Source organism: Bactrocera oleae, chromosome 6, assembly GCF_042242935.1.
Source record: "Bactrocera oleae isolate idBacOlea1 chromosome 6, idBacOlea1, whole genome shotgun sequence".
NCBI lineage: Eukaryota > Metazoa > Arthropoda > Insecta > Diptera > Tephritidae > Bactrocera > Bactrocera oleae.
The window spans coordinates 28579593-28599560 of record NC_091540.1 but is presented as its reverse complement, the minus strand read 5'-3'; the positions used below and the strand labels follow the sequence as shown (position 1 = coordinate 28599560).

Below are 19968 nucleotides of genomic sequence, written 5' to 3'. Positions count from 1 at the left end.
TGAACTATACATTTCTAAATAAATTCTATAGTATAGTAAAGTATCTTTCACATTATTGTTGTCAATTATATTGTTCTTTTGTACGCTTATGATGCTGAACCTTAGTATTATTATTGATGAGAAATTCTTAAAGATCCTTGGGTTCAAACTACATAGATCCACATTTATATAGTCAATTCACTAAACACATTCAATTGTGCCTTATTTTAGGTCTTCTATAAAGATTCTATAGAATATGTTGTGTAAAAATGAAACTTTTAAACCAGTTATTTCTTTTATCTTCTTAACATAACTTTAATTTATTTCTGTCTATATATATGTGTAGTCTCTCAGTTTTTGAGATATCAATTTGAAGTTGGCGCTCGTCTTTTTATTTCCAAGAAGATGCACTTTTTTCGGAACCGCATCTATCGGACCACTATAGCATATAGCTGCTATACAAACGGAACAATCAAAATACAGTCTTTGTAAGGAAAACTTTTTTATTTGATAAGATATCTCAACGAAATTTGGCATACTATAGCATCTAGTTGCCATACAAGCTGACCGTTCAAAACTAATATTAAGATCTTTTTATACCTAATTATAATTATAATAAAAATTTTAAAATAAAATCCATTACATTTAAATAATTATAATATTATTTGTACGATATAAACCAAGACATAACATGTGTGCTTAAATAAATAATAAAAATAAATAAACATAAAAATTAAATTATGTACCAAACATATTTTCTATTTTTGTAGAGATTTGCGTTATAATAATTTGCGTGACATACCAGCTGCTGCCTTCCGTGGATTATCATTTCTGACAAGACTTTTTCTCAACTACAATGGTATAAAAACAATAGACAAAAACGCTTTTGTGGACTTGAGTAATTTAAAGCAATTATATTTGGGGAATAATAAAATTAAGGACATTACAGTCGATTTGCTTCAGCCATTTAAAAATGTTAAAGCCATGTAAGTAAAAATACTGAGATGAGTATTTCCATTCTTAAATACTCCACACTTAACTTAATTTTTATTTTGAAGCCATAGTTTGATTACACAAGTATCCTATATCGTCGGCAAATGTAAATAAATTTAACCACTTAGATTTGATTTTACAATTTTATTAAAAACAGCAATATTCAAAAAATAAAACTGAATGGTTAACACATTCGACCCCATAGTTAACTGTGAGCAATTTCATTTGCTTAACCGCAAGTGGTAAGCGTTCTTTTTGTTTTCATATCCTCATTTTTCATGAAAACGGTTCATTTATGTGTTTACACTAATATTTGTAGATTATTAGTAGTATTAAACTGAGTAATCTACTTCTCATTTTCTAAAAATTTATTTGTTCTTGGTGTTATTTAATTTATTAGTTCTTGATGTTGAATTGATTCCAACATACTTAATATACTTGAGTGGATAACAGGGTGATTTGAACTTCACAGTGTATTTGAATAGAAAACAATACTTTGAAAATCTGTAACCAGTGGCAGATCCACGGGAGGTTTTGGGTGTTCATTGTCTAATCAATTATAAAAATATTTTTTTTAATGATTTATACTTCTTATGTTTACAGATACTTGGACAACAACATGATAGCAAGAATTCACAAAGGAACATTCGCACATCTAACGGATCTTAGCTATTTGTAAGTAATATTTCATCCTCATATAACATTCATTTATAGACTTAATTTTCAGGTTAAAATTAAATTTTAATTAATAATATAGTTCAATTATGTATCCTCTTATAACCGGACAAAAGTTGGGAACCATGTTTTTCATTGCGTGTTTAGAACAAATTCCACTTTAATGATCGGACACTCTAATAAGCGGACGCGGATACTTTTTTCCTATTTTTATGTTTTCAACACTTTTACTAAGCGGACGTGGACGTCCTGTTAACGGACAAGTAAAATATGTTATTAAACAAAAGTGTGAACAAATCAATAAAAACCTCTGATAAGCAGACGTGAAACTTTTATTCGAGAATCAACTTACATATGTACTTACGTACGTTAACTCAAAACGCGGTCTATGTGTAACGATTTGTGGCTTCTTGTATAACAAGAACGCAAATTATGCACCATTTAAGTTGCATTGCAAAACGTTTTCTTCGCGTTAATTGGAGTGCGTACAAGACTGAGCATGTCACAGCAAAAAAAAAATACTTTCCATTAAGAAAAAAATGGAAATCATAAATGTATTAGAAAAAGAAAATTTATATGTTCGTGCTCTGGGAAAGAGGTTAGTGCCTTAGAACAGTATTTTTTGAATCAAGTTAATTTAATAGGGTTTCTTTAGTTTGACTTTTATAGACAAAGTTGGAAAACCCCAGGTTGCCACTATTGTTAAACAAAAGAAAGACATTAAAAAGATCTAGCTGAACGCTGATAACGTTGATAAAAAGAAAAGATTCTTAAATGGGGATGGCTCAAAAACAGACCACTTGCGTTTTGAGTGGTTCGCTAAAGCGAGAAGCCAAAATATACCAATATCGGGTCCTATTATAAAGGAAAAGGCAAAGGAAAGCGCTGTTTTAGTATACATTCAAAATTTTTCTGCTTGAAATGGATGGTTGGATGAATGGCGTAGGCGTCATAACGTGAAGTTCAAAAGCGTATGTGGGGAATCTGCCGATTTTAATCCCGAGGATGTGCAGCAATTCAAACAAAAATTTCCAAATATTGGCAAAATTAGGAGACATTCCAATGGACAGAGTTTCAAAAACTTTTGACATCATGGAAGCTGTTTAATTTATTAAATGTGAATGGGACAACGCAACGACAGAAACAATTGAGAACTGTTTTCCAAACGCCGGTTTTCAAATAACTCCGTGTGAAATTTCTGGTTTGTAAAGGATGATATTTATATATCGACGCTATCGGCTTTGATAAAGACTTTAAATGAAAATGGGAAAGATCAGTATCCGGAAGACTTTTTGTCAATCGACGAAGTTCTTAATACAAAAGACAATAATATTAATATTGTTATTGACGAAATAATTACTGATGAAATGTCTGACGGAGAAACCGAACACTTAAATGAAGTACGTGTCTAAGACGAAGGACAAATTAAGTCATATCCTGAAGCATTAGATCAACTTCGTCGCATAAGCAATTTTGTTAGTGACGACATTATTTGATTCCAATACGCCAAAACTTTAGAATGCCGTCTTGAAAGTTATTTTATAAACAAAAATAGGAAAAATTGCGACGGACTACGGTAGATGAATTTTTTAAACCCCAAATATAAATTGATATGTTTATCAATATACATAAATTAGTTCTTAAAATAATCATGAAATAAAATGACCGGTTACAATGAAAAGTAATGTTAAACGTGAGTTAATAAATATTACTTTCCATTTTGTTTTTCAACCCCCATAAGCGGACAAAAATTGTGGAACCGTGAGTGTCCGTATTCATATTTTTAATTAATAACCCAACGATTACCCTCCTCCCGCCCAACCGACGCGAGGGGCGCAATCCGCATACGTGCGGAATTAGCCGAGTCAGAAAAAGCAAGAGAGTTTTTTAAGTGTTGAGATCTAAAACTGCTCAGCTACAGAAACAAAAATTTGAACAGCTAAGATCTAAAGTTACAATATAATAAATTGTTACATTTTCATTTATTAAGAGAAAACAATAAAGTCTTTTTAATTTTGAAAAGTGAGTCAGATAAGTCAAATGTGCTGGAATGAGAATTAAAATCATGACATATACGGCGGAATGGCTCGTTTAGTTCAAAATTTGACTAACAGGATTTTAGCAGTAAAGGTCTAAACTGCCTCGAAAGGCGAACCGGGATATCAAATTTAATTTCAGACAGGAGAAAAGAACTGCAAACACTTCTATTCAAAAGTTTCACTAAGAATGTTATGCCAAGCATTTCCCTACGACTAGAAAGTGTAGGTAGATTAATAAGTTTTAAACGACTAGTGTATGGAGGTAGACTTACCCTAGCATCCCATCGGAAATGCGCTAAGGCGAAAAGTAAAAATTGTTTTTGAACCGACTCTAACTTGTCAGAATGGATTTGGTAGCTAGGGTTCCATACCACAGAGCCATATTCCAATATAGGTCTAACCAAAGTTGTATAAAGTGTTTTAGTAATGTACGGATCTCTAAATTCTTTAGACCAACGTTTAACAAAACTTAGGACAGGTTTTGCTTTCAAGACCAACTCCCAAATCAACATAGTTAAAAACTTGCTCTAGAATATGGTGTTTTATTACATAAGAAGAGGGGTGCACAGATCTACGGGAAAAGCACATCGTCTTACATTTATTGAGATTCAAAGGCAAATCATTTCTATCACACCATGCAACCAAATTGTTTAAGTCAGACAGCAACAGACACCTTTTTTCAGTAGAAGTGTATGATTTTAAAAGCTTTACGTCGTCAGCGTATAATAAAATTTTTGAGAATTCTATTACTGAAGAGATATCGTTAATAAACAACAAGAACAGAATCGGGCCAAGATGGCTACCTTACGGAAGACCTGAAGAAACATTAATTGTATCTGAAGGTGTATCCTCAAATATCACTCGTTGTGTTCTATTATAAAGATAGGAAGATACCCATTGAAGGAATCTTGGCTGAAAGCCCAGCAGATCAAGTTTATGTATGAGAATCGAGATATTTACTTTATCGAAAGCTTTGCTAAAGTCTGTGTATATAACATCGGTATGCTTATGTTGTGGTTTACAAATTCAAGTAAGTTTGTTATAGTCGAGTTCCCTTTACGAAATCCATGCTGAGATGAGGAAATTAACGGAGAAATCGAAAAGGTTATATGGTCAGTGATGATAGCTTCAAAAAGTTTAGGTATAACTGATAGTTTTGCGATACCTCTATAGTTTTCAATGTTGGATCTAAATCCACTTTTATGCAAAGGGATTATAAATGACTGTTTCCATATTGAAGGAAATATACCGTGTTTAAGAGAGGAATTAAATATCCTTGTCAAAGGCAAGTAAATATATTTGGCACTATTTTTTAGGAAGCATGAGGGTATCATGTCGGGACCATAACTAAAAGATGGTTTTAACTTATTTAAATTAAAAAGGACGTCTTCTTTAGAAATAATTGGAGCGTTAATTAAAGTATTCGAACACAGCACGTGCTGATAAGAAAAAGTTTTGGAAGAATTATTACAGTAGTTTGACTTGAAAAATTCTGCAAACATATTAGATATAATATCATTGTCACTTGAAATGATAGATTTGTATTTCATTACAGACGGAAATTTGGAAATCCTGCGTTTGAAGTTGACGAAATCATAAAACGATTTTGGATTACTTACAATATTTTTTTTTTACTTTATTTAAGTAATTATTATAACATTTTTTGTTTAGGTCAAAATATTGTCGACGCAATAGAGAATATTTAGATTAGTCGACAAGTGAACCGTTTTTTTTAAATGTTTAAAGTCTCGAGTTTTTCTGTTTTTCAATTTATATTACTCTTTCGAAAACCACGGACTTATACTTATGCTTTTATTAATAATTACTATTGGAACATACTTTTCAAATAATTTCATAATAATGTTATTAAAATGAGAGACACTCAATTCAATGTCACCATTATAATTAGGCCATGTTATTGTAGAAAGTTCTGTATTTAATTTTTTTAAATTAGCTTTTGCAAAGTTGAACCGAGTACGGAAGCACGAAGTTTGATAATTATTATCGCGTACATTGCTCATGATTTCGACAGATATTTCCAAAGCAGGATAATACGAGTCCTCTGGTAGAACAAGAGGATTACTCTGAATAACGGAACACTTTGCAGAGGTATCAACGTATACTAAATCTAAGCATTTACCAAACTTATTCGGAATCAAATTAATTTGGTTCAGACCCAACTCGGACATTTTTTCGAAAAACTCATTAAAACATGACCGATTGCAAATCGGCACGATATAGTCATCGAAAGGTTTCCACGAAGCACACGGTAAATTGAAATCACCTAATACAATTATTGAATCTGCATTATTTGCCATCGAGGTAGCAGTATTTATTAAAGAAGCATGCTGCATGTATACAGATAAGTCCGAATGGGGTGGTATATAAGACAGGGTTAAATAAATAAAGCAACTATTAACGTATACTCTAATACGTTTAAATTCAAATGAGTCGGTCCCTGGAACAAGAACATTTTCAGATGGGATAGAGGCATGCACGGCAAATAGAACACCTCCACCGATTCTGTTCAGTCGATCACATCTAAAAATTTGAAATTCGCTGTTTAAAATCTCATTATCAAAATTGTGAGGTTTTAACCAAGTTTCTGTAAATCCAATTATATGGAAATTAAAATTGGAACTGTTCAAATACAAGTCAGCTAATTTTGTATTAAGACCTCTAACATTTTGATAATAAATGCTTAGCGAATTTCTACCAATCAGTTTTTTATATCGGTGGTTGCTTTTGGTAATTTAACAATGTTTTCCTCAGTTTGACTTCTAAGTTTAGGTTTAAATTCGCGTACAAAAGCCCCAGGTGGCCAGAATCAACTATCTAAGATCTTTTTGAATGTTTCAAGAGATACGTCTATTTTAAACGATGATATACTTCTATCATAATTGAAGTTAAATTACGTATATTGATATCATCGATTTTTAAACGTGACGAAATGTAAGATTTAATGTCCTCCACCAAGGTATCTTTGGCAAGTCTCGAAATAAATATAGACTTTTTAGGTGGAATAACTATCAAATTATTAACTGATGCTACTAAGTTAATAGGGGGAGCCTCTGGAATTGTGAGACACTTATTACTATTAGATAGAGCTTTTGGGGAATTGAGCTCTTTGGAAGTTGACGGCTTATCACCTTGAGGGAAAGGAGAAGAGAGATTTATTAGGTCATTGGGCGGAGACGTTCTTTTCTCTACAGAAGAACTAAGCGTTACTTCATCGGAAGGACGTTTACGCTTAGGAGCAGGTTTGGAGGATTCATGAGAATCATTAACTTAAAAGAATTGAACAATTTTTCATAGTGCCTAAATTTTTTAGTGAGGGCTACAAGATCTTGACCGATTTCGTTAAAGCCATTGCGTGTCTCTCTATAAACTTTAAATAGATCGATTTCAATAGATCTACAATTTAAACAGGACCAACGCAATCCCTAACAGCCGAGAATAGAATCTAAGATTCTATCTGTCAGTCCAGCACATTTAATATGGGGAAGCCCATCACAAAGCCAGCATGAGACATAGCGATCTGACTCGCCTTTAATGTTACAATAGGGGAAGTTACAAGACATAATAACAACAAGAATGAAGATCAAATAAAAGAGTAAGTAGAAAAAAATTTAATAGATAAATAATAAATTAGTTTGTTAATAAAATATTAATAATAATAAATTCAATTAAGAACAATTTTTTTTTTATCAAAGTTTAAAGCCAAGAAGCAATATAGCGAGCAGTTTTAGAAGCACTGTAACAAATAAAAAGCTAAACGCAACACAGCTGTGAATAAAGAAGTAAATAAGATAAACAAAGAGAGAAAATAGAATAAAATAAAACAAAATGAAACAAAAGGCTGACTCGGCACCAAAAATTGGAAAGTTTAAAATTTTTAATACCGCACAAAACAGAACATTTAATACTTATCATGAAACTGAGAGTTTAATCACTAAAAAATTGTATTAACACGGTAATAAAAATCAATTAAACTTCAAGACTTGTTTTAAAAACACAAATGTACACAGCTTAAAAATTACAGCTTAAGAGCGTGAAGTGTTGCCGTATTGTAACGGATTTCTCGATAAATAGTTTACCTTGTAATTCACTCTTGAGATTGTTAAATAAAAGTCCCAATTTAATGACTATATACTTATTTTTACTTATTCCAACATTTCAACGCTTTACTACTCATTATCTGAGTTCACAACTTCTTACTTGTATCTTGATTGCTCTTAACACGGCAACACTCTAACTAAAAATGTGTCTGCTGCACAATCTGGCAGCCCTAATATGGTAGATATTTAACAAAGCTTCATCTCTAGAATATTCTGGTAACTACGAATTCGCTGTTTAGTTGATTCTGGCAATTTATCGTAATTACGATTTTGTTCTATCATCCGTGTCCGTCACAATATAATTTAAATTTTCGTTTATTCGTCAATAAATTCCATCGATAGTAAATGTATTAGCTCTCGATAAATAAATGTTTTTCATTATTTTCATTTGAAAATACTACTAAGCATGGCATCACAACAGATTTTGTTAAATAATTAATTTACCAGCTGGTAGAGTTCTCAATGCCGTAACTTTAAATATGCATAAACAAAGATAATTATAAACGGAATGAATGATAAAAGGGGAGATGACAAATATAAAACATAGATAACACAGTATTGTCAGATCAAAACTTGACATTATTAGAAAATAAACTTTTAAACTAATGTAAATAATCCTAAACATCCTGCCCGGTCGAGTCGGTTGACTCGAAATCCTCCTTCTCTGTCAATAAACATAGTTTCTGGATGGCTCGTTTCATGTATCCTCTAGCGGTTCTCAACGCAACATTGCGGACCACTCCATTAGCTCCGGGGTGAAGTGTTATCACTCGACCCAGGCACCAGTGACTGGGAGGCAGGTTCTCTTGTTTGACTAGAACGATATCGTTCACCCTTATATTCCTAGTGCGTTGAAACTATTTATATCGCTCCCAGAATCCTTGTTAAATTTGACACATCCATTGCCATAGTTTTAACCGGTTGCCAGGAATATGTTTGATGTCTGGTTCAGGGACCGCTACGAGTGGTGACCCAATCAGGAAATCACCTGGTGTTAATGCAAGTTTCTCTTCAGGATCGTCATAGAGTGGTGTAATAGGACGGAAATTGAGACAGACCCCCTTGATGTGGCGCACTGGGTGTGATGAAATGCCACTGTGTGCCCGAATCTGCTAACGATCGCTGATTATTTTCACCCTGCCAAGCTGCGAGATCTTTCTTCAAGAGTCGGTTGGCACCAACAAAGGCTGTACCATTATCAATATATGAATTCCGACAGGGACCGCGGCGGCTGATGAAACGAGCAAAAGCATCTAAAAAGACCTGTGCCGATAGGTCATCAGCCACCTTAATGTGTACGGCTTTGATGACCATGCATACGAATATTACGAGATACGTCTTGATGAGCGTTCGAGAGCGTTTCGTTCCGATACGTAGTGTAAAAGGCCCACAGTAATCGACATCAGATGATATGAACGGCCTTGCTGCTCTGATCCTCTGCCCGGGTAAAGAAGCCATTTGTTGCTTCAGGGCTTCCCCTCTATGATGGCGGCATACAGCGCAGTTATGGATGAAACTCTTTACTGCTTGCCTGGCACTGAGAATCCAGAAGCATGAGTTGGGTGCTTCCGTGCAGTGTAACCTCACGCGCCTGAGTTAGTAAAATCTTGACCAATGGCGTTGGTTCTTGACTGTGAATACATTTAAAGGTATTATCCGACTGGAAAATGACAAACCTGAACTCGGCGTCAGTTGTCGAATGTCATCTGCAAAATGCTCCTCTTGCTCTAAACGGATTATAGTGTATAATGCGTCCTCCAATTCCTGAGCAACGATCACCCGTTGACGAAAGTGTCGACGTCTTCTTAACCAGCGCAAGATATTGGCCAATGTACCCTACAATCGAGTGATACTACTGAACCGTTCAGTTAACAGAATAATATGTCCGTTTGGACGACGAGTATATAACGGATGTGAAACGAGTACAATAAATTTGGTTGTATTTCGGTTTTCGGCGAGTAAGACATTTGACTCATCCTTGCTGAGAGGAACATCACTACCGTCTGAAAACATCATCTCTACTCTCTCCTCAAAGAGGATGTACTAATAGCTCGGCGGGTGTGATGCCTCTACTGGCACAATCAGCTGGGTTCTGGGCCGAACGAATGTGATACCATCGGGCGGGGGATGTCAGCTCCTGTCTTCTACAAACCCGATTTGATAGAAAGGTTTAAGTGTTGGTGAATTCTTCTTCAGCCAACACAATACGATCGCTGAGTCCGATCAAAAATAGTACGGAACGTACACTAATCGCAAAGAATCTCGCACGTTCTGGAATGTCTCTAGCTCTAGCGGCGCTTCGTTGGAATTTCTACTCTTTGACATAGATCGACGCGAAAGAGTAACTGATCTTTCAGTGCGTCCCATCTTAAGCCCAAAACGCAAGCTTCACCAGAATGCAAAATATAACTAGAAAGTGACAGCTCATTAGATAAACGTATCATCACCTGACTATCGTTCAAGTTTCATCTCCTTAGAGTGAACTGTCCCGCAGATAAGATGGCGTCCATGTTCTTCGCCAGCTCCACTGCCTCGGTAACGCATTCGCAACTTGTTAAGAAGTCGTCAACATAAAACGAGGTAAATATTGCAGTTCGAACACAAGTCGCTTGTTGTATGTCGGAAACCACAGTGAAATTATCATAAGCACATTGTTGTAGAGTTCGTACTGCATAGTAAGGACTGAATGCCATGCCATATGTGTCTTCAGGAGACTCTCGCCATATAATTCGTTGATAGTCGCGATGTTCAGATGCAACCAACACTTGTCTGAACATCTTTTCTATGTCCGCAGTTATCGCCATCGATAGCGACGAAAATGTAAAAGTATACTACTAAGCGAATACTGAAGTGTTAGACCTACCAGTTAAACATCGTTTAGTAAGATTCCAGTGCTGATAGGTGCCGAAACGTTGAATAGCAATTAGTATGATCGTAAGGTGGTTGTACCAGTTCCATATGTCCGCTGCATGCTCCCTCATAAATGAAATGTAGTTTTCCTTCCGGCCATCTGAGGTAAGGCTATGAGTGGTCTCGAAGATCTGTCCACATTCATTCTCTGACAGATCGTCAACCACTGCGATTTCCTCCATTTTCCAAAAGTTACTCACCAGTTCCTCCAACCGGTGGTCCTCCTTGTCTAGCAAGGTGGTGAGTGTGAGGAATGATTCCTTTGCAGGAAGTGTCACTGCTGGTGGACCTAATACCACCCATCCAAAGCGGGTCGAGTCGAAGAAGTAATGGACGATAAAAGTAAGGCATCAATTCACATTTTAAAGTTAGTTGTTGTTAATCTAAGAGTGAGCGTAACGCTGCCTTTCACTCGAGTATTGATGGGAGCACCTACACCTTCTTTCCAATTTTCATCGATACAGCTGCAAACAGTTTGCTAGACGATCCGTCACAAAGCTAACTTGTGATCCGGGATCGCATAGAACTCGTGCCAATCGTTGCACTGATACTTCTCCAAAGGCATACGCACAAGCGGTTGCTAAAAGGGTTATCGGCTTTAGGTGGGCAGCGAGGGGCCTTGCAGGTGCTGCTAGTCATGCTCTTGTGGTTGTTGGCACCTCCGCATTTACCCCATTGCATTCGGTCGGCGTCGTTGTAGAAGCAAGCGTTGACGTCTTGTTGAACTTGTCTCGACATAGGATTGTGTTGTGCTTACGACCATAATTTCGACAGCTACCAGAGTAAGCAGTTGTAACACATCTTCATTCTCTTTAGGGCTTCAAATCGTTGCTCGATACTAAGATCCAATAATGTAGGAGACCTGATGATTCGGTGCGCTAACCCGCAATGACCACACAGAGCTGCATCCGTGGTAGCCACATGCGTCCTCACTGGTCGTTGCTAACGGCAAACCATTAATAAGACCGATGGTTTAGGAGCAAGGCTATGAGTACGTCATTTCAAAAGGTCTTCTAACTATACTTGCCACCACTATTGGTACAGCTAACGGGATTCGTTATTGTTTATATGGATATCCATATCACGCAATGCACGCAGCGACTTATGAACCGTGTCCACAATAGTCAATAACCATTGTGATGACTCCTGGGTAGCTGTTTTAAGGTTAATACAACGGGATACGTGTATTTCCGCTAGCTGCTTCATATTGTCATAACGGTCCTTAAGAGCCTTCCACCGTAAGGACGGAGGACGGAGGACGTAACTCCTGCAACCTTAATCATTGGTTCTCCATGAAGTGCTCAAAATGTGATTCAAGCGACTTGAGCTCTTGTTGAAAGTGAAACACATCACGACCTTCCATGACACCTTCCGAGACACGTGCATGTATGCACTTTTTGCTTTCACTGCTGATGTATGCCAATTGAGCTCCGCCATGAAATCCCAAAACCGCAATTACAAAACGAAATTAAAAATATTTGTCCTCACAGGAGGCACCAAAATGTTAAATAATTAATTTACCCGCGGGAAGAGTTCTCAATGTTTTATTGGGATTAGTACGATTGTGAACGGTTTGCTTGACACCAAACCAGAGATGAGTGCAATCAGCACCGAGTTACAATCAGAGAAGAGTTGATACACACAGGTCCTCCGACATTTATAGGAGTTCAACGGAATTTAAAATACCCTAACATTAAATATGTACATATATGTAACCATACAGTTAAACAACAAAAAAATGCTTATATCTAGCTTTAACAGTCTCTGGGGGCAAGTTTATGTGCCATATTGTGAAAATCAAATTCGAAGTACATTGAAACTGTGTGCATCGGATGGTTTTTGGAATTAGACTGAGTCAGTTCCGAATCCACTAATTTCTTTAAATAACATGATACAACAAGTCGGTGCTACACATTTTTATATAACGAAATTAGATCTTCAAATAGTCTAGCAGGTTCAACGTTATCGCTATCAAAAAGGTTGGAAAATAATAAAAATATGTCAAATTGTCAGAGCGTAAAGATGAGAGTTACACAAAAATTTGTGAACGTTATCTGTAACTTAGTTTTCAGTATAAAAAATGAATATTTAAAGTAAAGAAAACTCTTAAAAATACCCTTAAAAAATCCCATTCGACTCATAAGTTTAGGGGGAAACCCCCAAGTTGGTAACACTGCACTTCCATTTGGCATTTGCATATATGATATTTCACATTTGTGTGCTCTCACAAACATTAAAAAACTGCCGAATTTCTGAGGCTATCTATATGCTGTCTGAAGTATAACTGCGGTTTTACATGAGAAAAATACACCACCATAAGAAGGTATCGTTCTCTACACAAATACATTTTTTTGTTACTTTTAATTAACAGTTTTTCAAAATTAGGCGTTGTAATATATTATATATGGGTTTTTACTTTCAAAATAACTATCAAATAAAAGAGAGTTAGAGTCATATCACATTTTGCTGACGGTGCCTTAACAAATTGCTTTGTCATAATTTAGAACGAAATCATTTTCCCTAACTTCTGTATTGTTATATAAGATAACTTTTGCTGCAAATTAAAGTTATTTTTCTTTAAAATAAAGGAAAAGTATAAATTGTTTTCATATCATGGAATACCGTATATTAAAATAATCAACTACGTATAAGTTTTTAAAATATTTAAACATATAACAATAAGAAATACATAGTGACAGTAAGCTAATTTTTTTAAGCAGGCATTTTTAATATTTCCATATTTCAAGAATTAATTATTGTACTTTTAATCATTTGTTATAATTTGGTGTAATGTTCCTCACAAATATACACATTATCTCTTCTATATAAACAGTACTCGAACCGAAATTTTGATTGAAGTCGACAATTTATTAGCTACCCATGTTATCACTAAGTATTGCTAATATGCCTCCACGATTGTTCTTAACCAAACAGTACAACAAGTTGAATATCTATCACAGTAAACGTAATTTTTGTTTATATCTTTGGGAATAAAATGCTTAAAAACTACTACTACCGCGCATTCAAGATTTCAGTGTTCTATGCCGATAAATATTTATTTTATTAGCTTAATCTTTTGTAATGTAGCATTTATAAGATTGGTTTTCTATTTGGTTATTTCGAGATATTCACATGTCTGAACAACGCTGAAGACAAATTAAAAAACGCAAGTGCAACAATAAGATGAATGACCACTGCCCACTTATAACATTTATACTCTTGCAACAAGTTGCCACAGAGTATAATAGTTTTCTTCACCTAACGGTTGTTTGTATCACCTAAAACTAATCGCGATAGATATAGGGTTATATACATTTAAATGATCATGATGACAAGTATAGCTGAAATCCGGGTGATTGTTTGCCCGTCCATCCGTCTGTTTGTACAAGATGTAAAAGTTGTGATATCGTCATGGATCTTTGTACGTGCGTTTCTTGGCGCCCAAAGGAAATCGGTATTGCAGATGGACGTAATCGGCCCAATGCCACGCCATTAAACGAAAAATTATAAAGTGCCATAACTAACCTTTAAATTAAGATTTATAAGTTGATCTTACTATTATAGTAGTAAAAAATCTATATATAATTACCCTAAGAAAAAAGTTTGTGTTCCCCTTTCGACTGTGTTGCCGTTGACATATATGGGTAATATTATACCGACGGAGAAGACGTGCAGAAGTGCATGGCGTTATTTTTTTGCATGTACGTGTGAGGTAAAAATGCGTTGGGGTAAATTAGGACAGTAGTATACAGAAGTATATTTAGTCGCTGTTCTCTATAAGTAGCAAATACATACTTACATCGGATAATTCTATATCGTTTTATTGTGTTTGAATTTTGCATGTTGCAACACTGAATTCTGTTTAATTACATTATTACGCAGGTTAAATTTCAAGTATTGTTTGTGAAAAAACATTGAAGTGGAGTGGTTATGCCTTTGATATCATTCGTTTCATTTCGGTGAGCTAGAAATTTTGAAATTAATTACAAGTGCATTGTGTAATACTTGTAGTTAATTTTTCGAAACATTTTTCTCCAAGGTTAATTTAATGTAGTGGTTGAATCGACAATATCAACTACAACTTCGAAATAAGAAATGAAAGAATTTTTTTTTTCTGTTTTCTTTCCATGCGGTTGGCTTGTTCCAACTTTTAACGAAAGTTGAATTGACAACTTGTATTTTATTTTCGTGATTTAGAAATTTTTAGTTAAATTTTAAGTGCGTTGTTTGATAATTCAACTTTTTACCATTTTTTTCCCAATGTTAATTAGTTGGTTGAATCGACATCAACAGCACTTTAATTTGAGAGATAGTTTTTTCGTGTGTTTTGACGATATCCCATTACTTCCTTTATTATTGGCGATTTTTTTTATTAACTTTCAATTTGTAAACAAAATTGTGAACATAATTTGTATGTTGGGCGATATTTATTCCTAATCAGTCATTCATTCAGTTTTTTTTTTTTTTTGGAAGTGTAGTGTCGTCGATGCGCACACATACGTCTATTTCATCATGCCTTACCGTAAATAACTTACAGGGAGAGTACAGAGACCAACAAATAGAGAAAATATGCAATTAAGTAGAATACGAAATGTAATTAATATGAATTATAAATTCGAATTTTTTTTTGAAATTTATTTTTGTGACTTGTTTTCTACAACTTTCTTCAGATTTTGTTCAAATTCTTCACAAAATTTTATCACTATTAACATCGTTAATAAAGTGCATTTTTTATTGGTTTATTGGAATTTCGACCATGGCGACCGCATACATAAATTACGCCCACAATATGCCATTAAAGGAAAACATCTAAAATGCTATAACTACGCACTAAATTAAGATATAAACCTGTAACTTGGTACAGGGAATTGCTATATAAAGGGGCACCTGTGCTCTAAAAATTTAGAAAAAATGTGGCCCCGCCCTCTAATAGGTATAATGCACATATCTCTTAAGCCTCTGAAGCTAAAATTACCAAATTCGCTAGAACTATTCCTATAAGAACTCCTACCAACAGTGTGAAAATGAATGAAATCGAATTGTAATCCCGCCATCCCCCCATAAAACGGTTTTGTAAAAAACTACTAAAAACGCGATAAATCAATAACTTAATCCTCCAGGGAAATTAAATTTTACACCCAGGATAATACAAGAGGGCTTAATAAGATCCGGAGTCAAAATTGGGTGATGGGCGGGACACCGCTCACTTTTATTTGATCAATATCAACCAAATTCGGTACATAACATTATCTTAACAGTTCTATGATACATTGTGAAATTGGACGCAATTGGATTACAACCACGCCTACTTTCCTTATAGCACATTTTAAATTCCATATGATTCTTTCACTTCCAGTACAAAAATCAAGCCCTAATGAATATATTCGGATAAAATTTTGCACAAATAGTTCTTTGAGATATACCATCACAAGTCTTAAAATTGTCAAAATCGGACCACAACAATTGAATCTTCCACATACCGAATATGTCGACCTCAATGCGTAAGACTAGCTTTTTGCCGAAAATATCGGTGAATCTGTGAGATATATTGTTGAAATTCTGGGAAAATGTTTCTTTGATAATAATATACCCTTGTGCTTAATCTGTATTTTTATAATAACAGTGTATCTTTGTGCCTAAAGTGGTCGAAAATCGGGCGGAAACTTGCCTTAGCATCCATGTAACTGATATCCAGGATTATTAAACATCCGGCTGACTTTACTCCATATGTATATTTACATATAAAATTGCTTGAATATAAATTCTCAAGTATACCTGAGCAATGTCAAAAATTAATGCAAACAGCCCTTCCATTCTCTGCCCCGATATATCCTATAAAATGATTTCCGACTTTCTATCTGACTTAAGCCGTTTAGATTGGTCAAAATGTGTAATATTTTAATGAAATTAAGTGGACATGTTTTCTTAAGAGTAATAAAATTTTATTAATGGTTTGGCGCTCAATACAAATGAATTGAGTTTTGGTGTAAAACTCGTATCCCTAATACAATATAATGATTTTTCACACAAACTCAATATATTAAATTTAACCCCTTCAGCTGAGTTTATATCCAATATTTCTCATTTGAGGATGATTTTAGTATAATTTTCGCTGACAGGAAGTAAAATATAGTAATAAAACTAAGTGAGTCTATGACCTTCAAAATATGTTAATATGATACCAAAGTTAATTGTAATCCACACACGATTTCGTCGAACAATGAATTTTAACCTTTCGCTACATTTTTATACTCTCACATCTTGTTGCTACAGAGTATAATAGTTTTGTTCATCTAACGGTTGTTTGTATCACCTAAAACACTTGAAATCCGGGTGACTGTCTGTCCGTCCGTCTGTGCAAGCCGTAACTTCAGTAAAAATTGAAATATCTTTATGAATCTTTGTACACATGTTTCCTGGTAACGTAAGACGGTTAGTATTGCAGATGGGCGTAATGATTTTATAGGAACCACGTTCAAAATTAGATAGTGGGCACCGCCCACTTTTAGGTGAAACCCCATATCTTGGGATCTGCTTAACCGATTTCAACAACATTCGGTACATAATATTCTTCTCATATTTCTATGTTACAGTACGAAAATGGGCGAAATCAATTTACAACCACGCCTATTTCCCATATAACATCATTTTAAATTCCATCTGATTTTTCACTTTCCAGTATGCAAGTCAAGCAACAATGATTATATTGGCGTAAAACTTTGCGTGAATGTGTACGTTTAAAGTATGCCACCTTGTGACCAAATATTATCTAAATTGAATCAAAACTGTTCAAACCCCTAAGGAACTGAATATGTGAACCCCAGTGCCTATAGTTGACTTTTTACGGAAAATATCGGTCAACATAAAACAAGGCGGCAAGATCCACAAAGAAATCTAAAACGAGTATACCATTTAACTTTGCAAAAGTATAAAAAGTTCTGCCAACAGCTGAAAGCATTGCTCCTTGCAAAATGCAATGGTATAAAATGCTCCGTTACGCCTGAACGCATCTCTTCCTTACCTGTTTTTTTTTATCTGTTTCGAATGAGAATAAATAATGTTGGACATACTCTGAAAAATTAGGCAAAAGTTCATCAAAAATATATGCTTTATTTTTTTAGATCTTTAAACAATAACGAACTTGTGAATATTCCATCCGACGAGTTTACGGGCTTACCAAGGTTACAGTATTTGCAAATTGATAACAATCCCTTAAGATGCGATTGCGCAGTGCATTCATTATGGAAAAAATATTTTAACGGACCTAAAAAAACTATTAATCAAATCATACTATCGTGCGGATCATCTTCAGCGACATATAAAAAGTTCGCAACACTTGAACCAGAGGACTTCGAATGCAGTAAGTAAAAATAATATTATATCGCAACAGCTTCATAATTCTCCTACCGTATGGCCTGCCATATCATTAATCTTGCTAGCTGGCTCACAATTGAATTATTGTTCATCATCCTACGTGCTAAAAAATAATAATTTATTATATCATAAAATAAATCGTTCAGATATCCTTCGATTTATAGTTAAAATAATTACGGAAATATGATCGTAGAGATAGATATTATATTTACTAAAAATTTCTGCGAATTTTACCAAAATCTGAATGCTAGTTTAACCAAACTGAATGGGAAAAGTGTCAAATTGGGTAAAATCGAATAATAACCACATCCTCCTCCAGCAAAAATGGTTATGTTGAAAACTACTTAAAGTGCGTTATGGGACACACATAGTGTGAGGGCCTAAAAAAGGCTATTATTGAAAATTAAAAAACAAAAAAAAAAGCTATTGTATCAGTTGTTTCAAAAATTTAAGCGTATATAAATTTTAAGACTACAAAGTATAATTTTTTACGAAAAAAATAAGATATTTTTTGACTTACACGCGATTTTCCACTGCTGCGGGGATTCCGTCCTTTGTGGATAAAACCCCAAAACAGAAATCTAGGAGGTTGTTATTCGTACAATGACGTATGGTGGCGGCGTTTTTACATTGTATAGTGGACTGTCTACAGAACATAGAAAAAAAATTGGATAGTGATCGTTGATTCCGAGTAATCACTCATGGAAATTTTAAAAATGTAGTTTGGAGAAAAACACGTTTAAATATAAATTGATGGATGATTGAACTGAGCAGCTACACTTTAGAAGACTTTATCTCAAGATTTATTTAAATATTGATTAAAATTTTGACTTTGTTATTTTTAAAAGTACAACCTATCGATGTGATAAAGTGTTTTTTTTTTAATTTCACAATTGACGGTGTCTGTCATTTAGTGAGAAATATTTCATTCTAAATTTATTTCAGTATTTTTTATATACCTATACTATTTTTAAATTCTGTGTTGACATGTTACATAACGGTTCACTATAACTATGCGCCTTCCTGTGTTGTATTAATGAGTCTAATTCGTCTACCACCAGCACGTCGTTGAGAACGTCTCCTTTGGGTTGGTATAAACCATATATATTAGAAACATCTGCGACTACCTAGCGTACAGGCCCCTTTTATGTACCTGCCTATTGTAAATGCTCCCTTCTAATGTATTTAGCTGTGTAAATCAACATTGTGGTTTTTTTTATACCTGAAATGTAAATTTTTATTTTTGGAATGGATATTAAATTTTATAACAGTATTTTCAGCAATTTCTGAATATGTGAAATGTAAATTAAACAGTTGAAAACAAAAAATAAAAAAAAATACAAAAAAAAACTCTCGGTGGAAAAGGCTAACTTATTGGAAAGATGATCGATAAGTTGACAGTTTATTATGGCTTAGCAATAAGGAGAAATTGTGATTCCATTAAAAAAATTTATAATGGTATTATTAGTTAATCAAAACAACGAGAGCCAGAGTCAACTGATTTGGTAAATCTCTCCCAAAATTGTTTCGGCCGATTCGAAAACTCTGGAAATCGCTTCCGGCATATTTAATAAAGGAATGGCATCAATACTGAATTATATGAAGGCAATAGGAATGAAACTTGGGCCTAATGCGCATTCATTTCCGATCGCAGAGCGCCTGAGAGCATCCGAGAGGGAAGAATGACTCGCAAGCAACATCAGCTCGAGTTGTTGGAAGCTGTCGAATCGGCGGAGGGTCTCTTATATGAAAAAAAATGTTATCCCACTCCAAACTTTAACTCGTTTTTCTCAGAATGGTGTTTTCACCTTTCGCCTTCTTTTTATTACTTAATGTGTTTTTTTGCATCCTTTGTTTTTGTACGATATTGATGACCTAAG

At 34.5% G+C, this 19968-nt stretch overlaps 1 protein-coding gene across 2 annotated transcripts in view; it reads left to right on the top strand.

Annotated features, from left to right (window-relative positions):
* Positions 1–19968, top strand: part of LOC106620616 (peroxidasin) — an 82820-nt gene that overhangs the window by 17649 nt on the left and 45203 nt on the right. For both annotated transcript variants that reach the window (XM_070111900.1, XM_036358924.2), the window contains exons 2-4: positions 750–965; positions 1576–1647; positions 17836–18074. In XM_070111900.1, coding sequence (XP_069968001.1) covers positions 750–965; positions 1576–1647; positions 17836–18074 — 527 coding nt within the window. The remainder of the gene's footprint in view (positions 1–749; positions 966–1575; positions 1648–17835; positions 18075–19968) is intronic.